This window comes from Rhinolophus ferrumequinum, chromosome 6 (assembly GCF_004115265.2).
Source record: "Rhinolophus ferrumequinum isolate MPI-CBG mRhiFer1 chromosome 6, mRhiFer1_v1.p, whole genome shotgun sequence".
NCBI lineage: Eukaryota > Metazoa > Chordata > Mammalia > Chiroptera > Rhinolophidae > Rhinolophus > Rhinolophus ferrumequinum.
In genome coordinates, this window is record NC_046289.1 from 37102593 (window position 1) to 37115264 (window position 12672).

General features: G+C 33.5%; 1 protein-coding gene across 1 annotated transcript in view; it reads right to left on the reverse strand.

The window, feature by feature from the left end:
- TMEM260 (transmembrane protein 260) overlaps nt 1-12672 on the reverse strand; it is a 57724-nt gene that overhangs the window by 12190 nt on the left and 32862 nt on the right. The window contains exons 7-12 of the mRNA XM_033108667.1: nt 12360-12400; nt 8991-9074; nt 7565-7679; nt 6158-6327; nt 4070-4241; nt 380-528 (exon numbers count right to left, since the gene is read on the reverse strand). Of these exons, the coding sequence (XP_032964558.1) occupies nt 380-528; nt 4070-4241; nt 6158-6327; nt 7565-7679; nt 8991-9074; nt 12360-12400 (731 nt within the window). The remainder of the gene's footprint in view (nt 1-379; nt 529-4069; nt 4242-6157; nt 6328-7564; nt 7680-8990; nt 9075-12359; nt 12401-12672) is intronic.

Consider the following 12672-nt stretch of genomic DNA (forward strand, 5'->3'; position numbering starts at 1 on the left):
GATTATTCCTGGAAAACATTTTCTTTACACTTAAAAGGGGGCCATGGTGTTGATCAGGGGGAAACTATAATTGCTTGCGATCTACCTGCAATGATTTTAAGTAGGCAGGCACATCTCTAATTTCTCTGAATTGTACTAAGATCTTATTTGCTATTCTTGCTAATCTGTTTTTATTTTTCCTTTACCCAGAACAATAACATTTATTTCTGCCTGGCCTCATTTATGCACAGATATTCAATTTAATTACAAAGATAATCTCACCAGTGACGGGAAAATAGGTGTAGAAAATTGGTCTTTTGGATGAAGCACAGCTGCTACATAAACAATTTTAGAACAGCTTAAGATTTTAGAAAAGCTATTATATGAAAAGAATGCTTACTGTTTATTTATTTCAAGAAAATGATAAAGATTAAATGTGACCATTCCACTAGGTAATATTCCTTCCACAGGATTCCACCGGTTCCCAGGAAAGTTGACACCTGGTAAATGTTTTGCCATCTTGGGTAAATACCACTCATATGTCATCATCTGCCAGAAAAATAACATATGATGTCGTACTTTTAATATACTTCTTAAAACAAGACTCCAGTTTAGCAAGTACAACAAAAACGTTTTAAAATGTGGATATACTCATTAAATGAAAACATAATTGAAAAATGCATATAAGCACAACTGAGGTATGTCGCACTGACTACTCTTCTAGTGACCTAAACCTTGGATTTCATGTCTTCAGCTATGACTGCCATTGGCAAGATCAGTATCTAGTTTCCTTCTGCTCCATGCATTTGATGATTTCCCAGAATGACCTTCCCCCATTCTTATACTGTTTCCCCGAAAATAAGACCTAACCGGAAAATAAGCCCTAGCATGATTTTTCAGGATGACATCCCCTGAACATAAGCCCTAATGCGTCTCTTGGAGCAAAACTTAATATAAAACCCGGTCTTGTTTTCGGGGAAACACGATAGGGAATGTGTGCTCAACTTTCAGAAACAGCTTAAATATCACTTCCTCTATGATGCCCTCCCCAGTTTCCACAGCAGAATGATATGCTCCTGTAGCACTGGCAGCTCTTAACCTATGCCTCACTAGACTGCGAGCTCCTAGAGGGAAGGGACTGTATCTTTTCTTCTTTGTGGCTGGGCACCTAGCACATTGGCTGCCATAGACTAGTTCTCAAATTATATTTGCTGAAGTTGAAATGTCTTTGGTGGCCACACTGGACCACCTAGGCAAAATAGAGATGTGTCTTTACTCCATTCATTCAAAACACAAGCATTGTTCACCTATAATAAATAAGATATAATCCCTGCTCTTGAAAAGCTCAATCATAATGATAATCTACGCCTCAAAAATAAAAACCCTTTTGGCTAAATTACCAATTAATTTGGCTAAATTAATTTATATAGTTTTTTACACATTTTACTGAATCTATTAGTATCTCCAAATTAATTACATATCCTGATATGTTCTTTTGATTAACACAAATCACTAATATCAGGAAAAATAATTTTTCTTAATTCTGTAGTTAATATCTATTTGTCTATACTTTTATATGTACAGATTTTCTTTTTTTAAAGAAAAGACTCCTATTCACACTTTCAAAACTTTGTTAAAGTTTGGATATCATTGAGCAATTATGCATATGTTTTATTTGCTTTATACAAGTCATTTAACTTGAATGACTAATTTTACTGTAAGTGTATATTGTAAATACAAAATACTTATTGAATTTGATTTTATTACCCAATAGTTTCAGTTCTCGGGGACATTAACATTAATTAAATACCCACTGTGTGCTATGATGTTAATGTTTTCCATTTAATTTTCATAATAACCTTATTATGTGAGAATAGTTACATCTGATACTGTTGATCGCCCACTCAACAGCCAATACCTTCTTTTTTCTAACACAGTTCTAATTTTGATCAAGTAACCAGGGCCGCAGTACACTTGGATCTAGTCATTCCTCTTTGCTAGGGAGTAGTTTAGGAGTTGGCATATGACCCAGTACTGGTTAGTGGGGTCCAAGTAGAGGTCTGCTAGGGGGTACTGGGGCACATGTTACTCCCAGCAGAGAGCCAGGGGGATGAGTATGAGTACTTGGCTTGGTTTCGTGATGTGATGTTTGGAACGGGGCATCCATCAGTTCAAGACACCTGAAGAGAAGCTGCCCCAGAAAGCTGACCTTATTGAACTGCTCGTATTATCAATCCTAAAACCAACTATCTCCAGACTACTTGTTATGTGACATTAAAAACTCCACAGTTTAAGCTACTCTTAGGAATTTTGTTTCTTGCATTCAAAAGCAATGTAACTTATATGATGATCATTCCTGTTTTATAAAGAAGGAAACAGAGGTTCTGAGAGGAAAAATCATTAGCCCCATGCAACATATCCAGGAAATGATAGGATGAGGACTTGAATTTGGGTCTAACTTTGAAATCCAAGCTTCTCAACTATATTAGCTGCCATCCCAAACAGGATTTAAAATCATATTGCGATACCATATTGACAACAAATAACCTAGCTTTTGTCAGAAGCTAGACTGAAGATCAAATTAATCATTAATGTACTTGATATAAATGCAAACTGCTTACAAAAATGTGTAATTTGCAAATTTCCCTATATTTGCAAATCTGTTTATATAGTTTTTTTAATTAAAATTTATTGGGGTGACAATGTTCAACAAAACTACATAGGTTTCAAGAATACAATTCTGTAATGCATCATCTATATATCATATTGTGTGTTTACCACCCAGAGTCGGTTCTCCTTCCATCACCATATACAGAGGGTGCCAAAACAATGTATACACATTTTAAGAAAGGAAAACTGTATTAAAATTGTAATGCTTAATATATACCTATAACAAAAGATGAATACAAGTCACATCTGACTTCTGCAATTACAAGAAGTGCTCAAAGTGATTACCATCAGCGTCCAGACACTTCTGATTACGGCTAACTACTGCTTGAGCAATGTTGACCAAGGTGTCCACTTGTATACATTTTTTGGCACCCCTGCTATTTGATCCCTTTTACCCTCTTCTACCATCCCACTCCCCCCTTACTCTCTGGTGACCACTACACTGTTGTCTGTGTCTATGAGTTTTTGTTTTTTTATTTGCTAGTTCTAAATATTCACTAATTCAACAAAATTTATTAAATTAATTTGTACCTAACAATTTACTTAACCAAACTAATCATAGTATTTTTTAAGATTAAGTATTTCTTGTTTCCCGATAACTGCTCTAAAAACATGTTCCCTTTTAAGTATTTATGGTTTAAATAATAAATCTTATAGTTTAAATACATTTCTTCAGTTCCAGAAGATTGTTTTACTAGACCTCAAAATTTTCACAGTCCTCTCCAAACATAAAGAGAGTGCCAAAAAAGGTATACACATTTTAAAAAAGGAAAAAACTGTATTAAAATTATAATACAATACAGTGAATGATGCTAGCATTCATTTGATTAACGCCATCTTTTGAGCGAATGTCATACTACACATTGTTACCGTAATTCAACTTCGAAAAGTAATACACAGATAACATCTTTTAAAATGTGTACACTTTTTGGCACCCCCGGTATTTTTTTCATAGGATCAACAAAGTTTACATAAATACTCCATAGCAAAATTGTGGTTAGTAATTTCTATTTTCAGTGAAATATTTACTTACCTGCAGTATGACTTATTTTATATTCAACCTAATTTATTTTAATCCCTGGACCAGTGGGCAGTATTAATTTGAATGGAAAATAATTTAAAAATAAATTTACAATACACAATTTTCATGGTTTGTTATGTGAACTAAAGACCCAGGGTATTATTTGAATCGAACATGAAACACATTAAAAATTAATTCTTAAAACATTCAGTTTCAATAATAAAGAGGCAACTCATATGACTTACATTATTAGTTGAAATAAACAAAAATGTGATATATATTCTCCCTAAGAGTGATGATAACGGTACCCATCCATTGTTAAAAAAATAGTTTTTTAAAGACATATGTTTTTAAATGATTATAATTACAATATTCTAAGTACATTTTTCACATACTTACTTCCTGATCCACTAATGAAATATCTGGCCTCAGTCCCTCACAATAATGCATGTAGCGGAGAGAATTTCCTGGCAGATCTCCTCTGAGTAAGATAATTGCATCATGAGGCATAGAGGCTAGAAGGTTCTTTGCAAATTTATCGATCACATAATTGGTCCTTTGGTCACAAATGCTAAATAAAAGGATCAAAAACACATTAAAATAGTAACACATTGCTTCAGTTTTAATAAGATTGGGTTTCTTTTCTGCCCATTCCTTTTCCATCACTCACTCTATCTACATTTAGTGTTTCAAAGTATTCTACCTTATATTTTCTAAAAACATGTTTATATTTGAAAAGAGAACACTATCATCTAAAAAAAAAGAAGGGACTAATTGTTCAATTGAAAAAAAAATCAGCTTATTGCTTCACTTCCGGAATTTATAATCATTTCCATAAAAAGAGAATCAGTTAGTGTTCAAAAATAAGTCCTTGTTTTCCTCAAAGCATGTCCAATTTCCCAAAAAGAAATAAGGTTTCTGATTCCACTTGGAATTTAAGGTAATTTCATGTTAATTCCATTTAGTCCAAAGGAATACTTAGAAATGCAAAAAGAAATCTGCCCATTCCAGCATAAACTGGGATGATACCTGTTTGACTTTCTTGTATCCAAGGCTGATCTTTTCTACCACTTCCCTGAACCACAGGCTCCCTGTGCTTCCATCTATGCGGAGAAATCATTAGGGAACGAGACCAATGAGAAGGGAGAGAAGGAATAGGTGGCCGAGTTGTTTACTTCTCTCCAGCCACTATCTGTCACTGCCAACAACAGCAGTAAAATTCCTTTCAATGATGAAGTGGACGTTCTAACTTCAAAGAAAAACTGGCATGAATTCTGAGCGCTTCCCATGAAAAAAGAAAAAGACTACAAGAGTAAAAGCATCAAAAAACAGAACAAGCACTGTCCTTCCTGTTCTTATCAGGACCATTACATTTAATGGTTCTGAGAAACACAGCCTAAAGTTGAATCGTTGGGTTAGTATCACAAAGCAAATAAACACTTCCAGGAACAAAATATTATCCTTGCCTTTGTAACTGATGAAATTGTTTCCTCCCATGATTCCCTACTTTGCAGGGTGAAGCCTCACATTTCATCACCCAGCAATACTGCTATCTATTCCATTCACCTGGGGGCAAATAAAAGAATCAAAACAAAATAAAACCACCCAGGCTGTGCTGGTATCCCTGTTGTTAAGCCTGGATTGCCCTAAAGACCTGAGCCAGGAGAAGACTGGTATTAAAAAAAAGGTTGGGGAACACACACTGTGGGTGTGGCAAACCCTTCTTTAGCTAGCTGTGGATTTGGGTCTGGGGATCCCAACAGGCCTCCTGGGATTGGTTTTCAAAGTTAAGTGGAAAGAGGAAATTTAACCTTTTAAAATATCGATCAAATCTCACTATAATAAAACTCCAGTGGACTCTTCCACTTCTGTAATGTTTACTCAATGATGCTGGAAATAAATGAACTATCATCTAAAACTTGGACATCTTTCAGATTAGAATGAGATTTTCATTAGAAAGGTTATTAAAAATATATAAAAGGTTATTGAAAAATACATAAAATACTAATAACGCTTAAGGGTTAAGAAACTTTTAGAACTTCCATTATTTCAAATCATTAGTATTCACTACTACAGAATGAACTAGATAAGGGCTAGACACTACTCAAGCGAAGAAATCTTTGAAGCATAGAGTGAATTACTTTAGGGCATACAAAAAGGCCAAAATGTCTTTACTCTTCATCTAAGTGGTATTTTACATCATGGAATTTTACATATACTCCAGATTCTACAAAATATCTCTAGGGTTCCTTAGAGGAAAATATACAAACAGTTTACATGTACCACTAGAACCCTTGTTTGCAATGCCCTAAAAGTCCACATCACTCACACTGAGATTCTAGTTCAAAAATTTAAGAACCATGGCATTTAGACCAACCACGCAGTCTTACTGTGAAAACTAGAAGTTAAAGATGAAATAAAGTCCTAGAATAAAATATCAAATGTCTCTAGTGTGAGTGAAACTTTTCATAAAAATAACCACGTTACCTGTAATTGGAATATATTTGGTAAATCACAAAAAGAGTTGCTGAAAGCCATTCCAGACACTGAAGCCCGTTGGTGTTCAGCACTCGGTTACTCTCAGAAACCAAAGCAGCCAGCCCGATGCCGGCGAGGACAGCCACCACCGCATTGCTCTGCATCCAGAACCTTTCCACCTGTGGAAGAGGCAGAGGCAGGCAAACAGTAGGACTGGTTGGCTGGCTCATGCAATCCATCTGGTACTTATGTATTTTAAAAATACTCGTATTGCATACATCTAGTTGCTTATGCCTGCTGTCATTCAGGTCTTGTTAACTGACTTCCCCAATCCAATTCCACGTTACTTTATTTTCCAATTTTCAAACATTCCTCCTTCCCAGTTTGACATGCGAATCTCCCTTTTTGGATCCACACATTCTTTTCAATACTACGGACTTCATGTTGAACTCCTGCAATATGTAAGATGAAAGAGGTGGAGAAATGCTTTCACTTTCTTCCTGATGATTCCTTCCATGTGGAGAAGTTCCATCAGTATAACGCTCCTGGCCTCTCACTTATTTCTTCCTTAGGATTGTAGGGATTGAGCTGACTGGAGAGTTTGGGAGCCGGGCCTGGGCCTGCATAGCCCTCCCCTTTCCTTTCTTTTCCTCGGAAGTGAGCTGCCCACAGGAAGCATTTGTCCAGTGGCAGACTCTGTCCCTGTGGCACCAGTGGGGTGAGCACTGCCTGTGACTAGTGGGTAGGTCTTCCTATTATGGGATGCAGGGTGAGGAAGCCCCCTTGCCCAGATATAAACAACATTCATCAATCTCAGCATTATCAGCAATAAAGGTGATTCTCCCACCTGTTGTACTGGTTTATCTTAGTTCTCAATTATTCAGAACTCAGGTGATTAAGTAGGATATTATTTATTAGGCCTCTTGAGCACAAAACAACATACTGATTTCAGCTGTTAAAAAAAAGCTACCTATATTTACAGAGCTTTTATTATAAGGAGAATCTGAGAAATGGCACCCAGGGAAAAACAGAAATATAGTTGCTGTTTTGCACAGGCCTGGAATGGTGAGTTAAAAAATAAGGAAATTTGTTGGTAAGAGCCCCTAATTACAAACCAGAAATTCCAGGAGAAATGCAGTAGTACCTATATGTGTAAGCACACACATAAAATGACTAACTTAAACATACCTTACATTTATTTTTCTATTTAACTATTGTGCTAACTAAACATTGCAGTTTTCTAAAAAGAGGTCTTAGCCTTACTGGTTCAATAAGTTAACTTTTGAAAATATAATAATGTATATGCAATTTTAACTATTTCTGAGCTAATTTATTCTTCTCTAAGATTCATGAGAAACAAATTTTTACATTCTTCACAAACTTTCTGGTCAAAGGATATATCTAAATGAAACTTACCACACCCATGAAAAGTGGTTTTGAAATATCTAAATTTGCCCTCCAAGCAAAGAACAATGAATAAATGCAAAACATTCCAGTAAAAAGCCATACTAATGATGGGTTCTGTCTGTCCCTATAAAAAATTAAAATATATCAAAAATTATTTATGAACATGAATATCAATAATACAGTTTTAAACTATAGAAAAATATTTGGAACTACAAAACTTTCCATTTTTAAGTAGGAATAAAGAAGGACCTGAGTTTTTAAAATTTGAGTTGGACTAGATAACCAAAACATAGTAATAAATTACACTGTACTATATATTGTAGACAACTAGGAACGATGCAGCAAAAGATATAGTTAAAATTTGCAGAAGAAATACAAATGATTAATCTTGTTAAATTTAAGATGTAATTAACATATGCAAACAAAATAATTTCATGAATCAAAATAATATTTTAAAATGCAAATCTCAACATTTGTGAGAATGTGGTTGTATGAGAATGTATGTTAGTATGATCTTCAAGAAAAGGTACTTTGATGATATATATTAAGAGCCTTAAAAACATTCACATTCATTGACCTAGTAATTTGACATGTATACATAAATCTCTTAAGTAATTACCAGAAATGTGGATAAAGATTAATCCATAAAAATGCTTGGGTATTACTTATACTGTGTTTCCCCGAAAATAAAACCTAACCAGAAAATAAGCCATAGCAGATTTTTCAGGATGACATCCCCTGAACATAAGCCCTAATGAGTCTTTTGGAGCAAACCTTAATATAAGACCCAGTCTTATTTTTGGGGAAACACGGTAATAGTGGAAAAAGTGGAGGCCATCTAAAGATCCTAAAATAGGAGAACATTTAAATCAATTCTCCTAGGTTATAGAATGGAATATTATACAGACATTTAAGTGATTTTAAATATTTTTTATGGTATGGGGAAATGCTCACAATATAATGTTAAGTATTAAGAAAATAAAACTATAAATATATACATTTACATAAAAATACATTCAACACACTAGAAAATAAATGAACAAGAAATTAATAGATGTTAATAGTGCTATATTTTTTTCAGTTTTCTTTTATCATTGGAGGTTACTTTTATCTTCAGAGGAATTCAAATAATTGTTTGCTTCTTTTGCAAAGCAACAATAATAACTGGCTATGGTCAGAGTGAGGGATCAAACCAAAGATTAAGACATCAAATGACTTACCTAGTTAGATTGTAATATATTTCTCAATTTTTCAAAATGATTAATTTATAATCAGAAAAACTAGCAAGAAAGCAACACACATTTGCCTTCATAGAAGTAGTTAAAGTCATTTATTTGGAATATAAAATACTAGTGGCAATGTTCTACAATGACATATTAAAATATTAATTAATGAACATGGAAAAAATAACAGGAAAAGGAATTATATTACTCACTTTCTTGCTAAACATATATTTGCCCAAACTGCAAGGGCTTGAATGTTCAATGAGAGTTCGGTCCTCATATTTGTTACTTGAGAACTGTAAAAGACAATCTAACTTATCGTTGGCAGAAAACAAATGTGATCCAAATAAAACATTCTTTGTAAAATACATCTGATTATGCACTGAATAATTTTAAGGGTTGGCGGTCAGCTTTTACAATTATTTTGACTTCTTTCAAATTAGGGAGGAAAAGTACCACAAGAAAGAGTTTTAAACAGTTCTAAAATGTTTTCCAATTGTAACATTTGGTTACCAACTTATATAATTTAGGGTAGCATCAGAACAAATAATTCTTCAGAATTTGTGATATTAGTATACTGTATTGAAATTATAAACCAATTTGTATCCCCGATTGGTTTCATAAAGAAGTCATCTGAAATGGGTTTTTTAACTTCTTCTGTCAGTAGTGTAAACATGGCCTCCAGTGATTAGGAATGGAAAACAAAATTAATTCAAATTATTTTCTGGAGATCCAATCATGAAGAAAAAAAAGACAGGACAAAAGAAGTGATCTCCACCCATTCTTTTCCAGGTTATCATCTTCCTTAAAAGGTTTCCTTATTTTCTATATTATTTGGTTCAAAAAATGTTTAAGGAAGCTCCAAGAAATGTATCCTTTTTTCCCTTACAATTAAACTAAATTCTTCCATTAGCTCCATTAAGTAATTAAGCATTTTACAAGTGTTATCTGAGTTTTAAAATATTGTGTTTCACCGAAAATAAGACCTAAGCAGAAAAGAAGCCCTAGTATGATTTGTCAGGATGACATCCCCTGAACATAAGCCCTAATGAGTCTTTTGGAGCAAAAATTAATATAAGACCAAGTCTTATTTTCGGGGAAACACGGTAGCTCCAGCAGTCTCCAGTTTTTTTAAAAAAACAAATGATTCTATACACCATCTCAAAGAACTTTCTTCTCCCTACTGGCAATTTTACTGGAGAAAATGTGATGCCATAATTATGGAAACCACACAATGTATATTTTACTAATGGAGACTCATCTACTATGAGAAGATATCCTTACTCATTTTCAAATACACTTGAAAAATTGATTCCCACATGAGGCCCATTTCAAGCTATTCTTCAAACGGACTGAAGTCAGTCTCAAAATTAATTCTTGGAGATCTGTTGCTTAAATGTAAGCTCTAAAACATGGTCACTGCCTAGGGTTAGATTCAGTAATTTCCTTGTACAGGGTTGCAATTTGGAGATATGCATGAGGAAAGAATTTAATTTGCTTGACTGGAAAACGGTAGATGATTAGGTTCCATCATTTTGAAGGATTTTCTAGTAAGTTAATTATGAGTTGCCTTTCTCAACACTCTTGTCCACCTGAAACAATTAAAGACTAGAAATTCTCTCACTCAATCAGAGTGCTAAGATTATACCTCCATTTTACCTTATGATTTGGTTTTAACAAGTAGTGTGAACAGTCATCACTTTTGTCAAGTCTTTCTTTTTTTTTTCTTTCTGGGTATATGACCTAACTGCTATTCTTTCTTTTTTTTTTTTTAATTTTTAAAAAAATTTTTATTGGGCAATGTTAGGAAACAGTGTATTTCTCCAGGGCCCATCAGCTCCAAGTTGTTATCCTTCAATCTAGTTGTTGGAGGGTGCAGCTCAGCTCCAAGTCCAGCCGCCGTGTTCAATCTTTAGTTGCAGGGGGCACAGCCCACCATCCCATGCGGGAATTGAACTGGCAACCTTGTTGTTGAGAGCTCGCGCTCTAACCAACTGAGCCATCTGGACGCCCCTAACTGCTATTATTTCAATGTAAAGGAGGCCTTTAATTTCTGCAATAGATAACATTTATGTGAAACTAATAAAAGTTAGATGTCTGGTCTAGGATTGCTCTTGAGAATTCTTTGGAGTTCATGTGGGATTTGTTAAAGCAAAATATACCAGTAATCCTGAGTGTGATAATAACCCTGAAAGGTAGATAGACAAGCGCAGGAGTGAGTCTTTCAGCACAGAGCAAAGGAGGATAACGTAAAAGCCCAGAGATGCTGGCAAAGCTCTTTACGCTTAAAACGGAAACTGAGTTTCTTGCTACCTTCTCTCCAACAAGATAGAAAAGGGACACAAAAGTCTCAGTCAGACATTAAAAAAATAAATTTAAAATTTATTGTAAAAACTACCTAAAGGTTATACAGGAATGATTGGTGGCAGGAAAATATTTTTAAGATGCAGTATACAATGAAAAAACAGGAGGCTAATAAATCAATATGTATATTATGATTCCATTTTTTTAAAACAGAAAAACATACAAAAATATTGCAAGAATATAGACAAAAATGTTAAATGGATTAGTAACAGTGGTCATCTCTAACATGTTGGAATTATAGTAATTTTCATTTTCTTATTTTTGTTTACCTGTGTTTTCTAAACTTCATAATGATTATGTATCCTTTCTTTTGGAAAATTGAGAAAAAAGTCATTTAAAAAGAAATGAAGGATGGAAGAAAGAAAGAAAGCTAACAACTACATAAGAGAAATTGTGAGAACCTATGAATTAACTCATATATATATATGAGTTGAAATATTCTCCCCGTATTTTAAAAATGTTTTTCAAATAGTCCTGAGAATCCCAAATTAATAATTAGTTAAATCACTTCAGTGTTGTAGAAAACTATTCTTCCCTAATTTTATATTGAAATTATAAAAATATTACAGGATTGGTCTGGATATCTTTCAAGTTGTCTTAATCTTTGTAAGTTTTACAGCAAATATTAACCCATTTTTCAATGAACACTAATAGACAATATAGATGAACTATATTTGCTTAAGCTGGCTTTAATAAGGTTGAATGTTAAAAATATGCAAGTAAAAAATAGAGCTTAATGACAGCCTAAAGGAAAAGTCTTGAGAGACATTAAATAAATTAATCTCTAAAAAATTAAAAAAGCATAGCTCAATCCAAGATAACAAGAAAATAATTGTTCAAATTGATACAATGTTACAAAATGTGGCTGTAAGAAAGAGGATATATAAAATCAGAACAAAACATAAATTTTTCATAAAGCAATACTATATTGGGTAATTCTGTATCCAACTAAAAGTTGACACATTTTAGTTTTATAGGTTCTATGTAGCCACCTAATAGTCTCATTCACTGTTGCATTTATTACTCACTGTAAGTTTTACCTTATTGAAGGAAATGGTAAAATATTTGACAGTATGTACAAACAACTATTAACTATATGAGTGAAAACTACTTCTCAGACACACTGTTTCACAAAGGGAGAAACTCAGAAATCCCAAAAAATAATTTAAAGGAATAGAGAAATCATTTAGAAATAGTTTCAAATATTTCATACTCACAGTAAAATTTTAGACATACTGGATCCTATTTCAGATTTGGCCTAAACATAAAAGAGAAAAGTTTATTTGCACAAGCATTAAACTGAAGCTTTGTTAGGCTATTAGATTTAACTATCTTGATTTAGAAGATTCACGTTTTAAATGTACAGTGCAATTCTTTTCTTAATTCAAAGTCTTTACTTCAGAGCCTTATTGAATTTTTAAAGAGAAGTCAGTGAAAACTAAACATAGACATTCTTTAGGAAGAATTTCAGAAATAATACTTGGCTAAAAATCAATTAAACGATTCCAGCATGAATGTTGAACACATTAA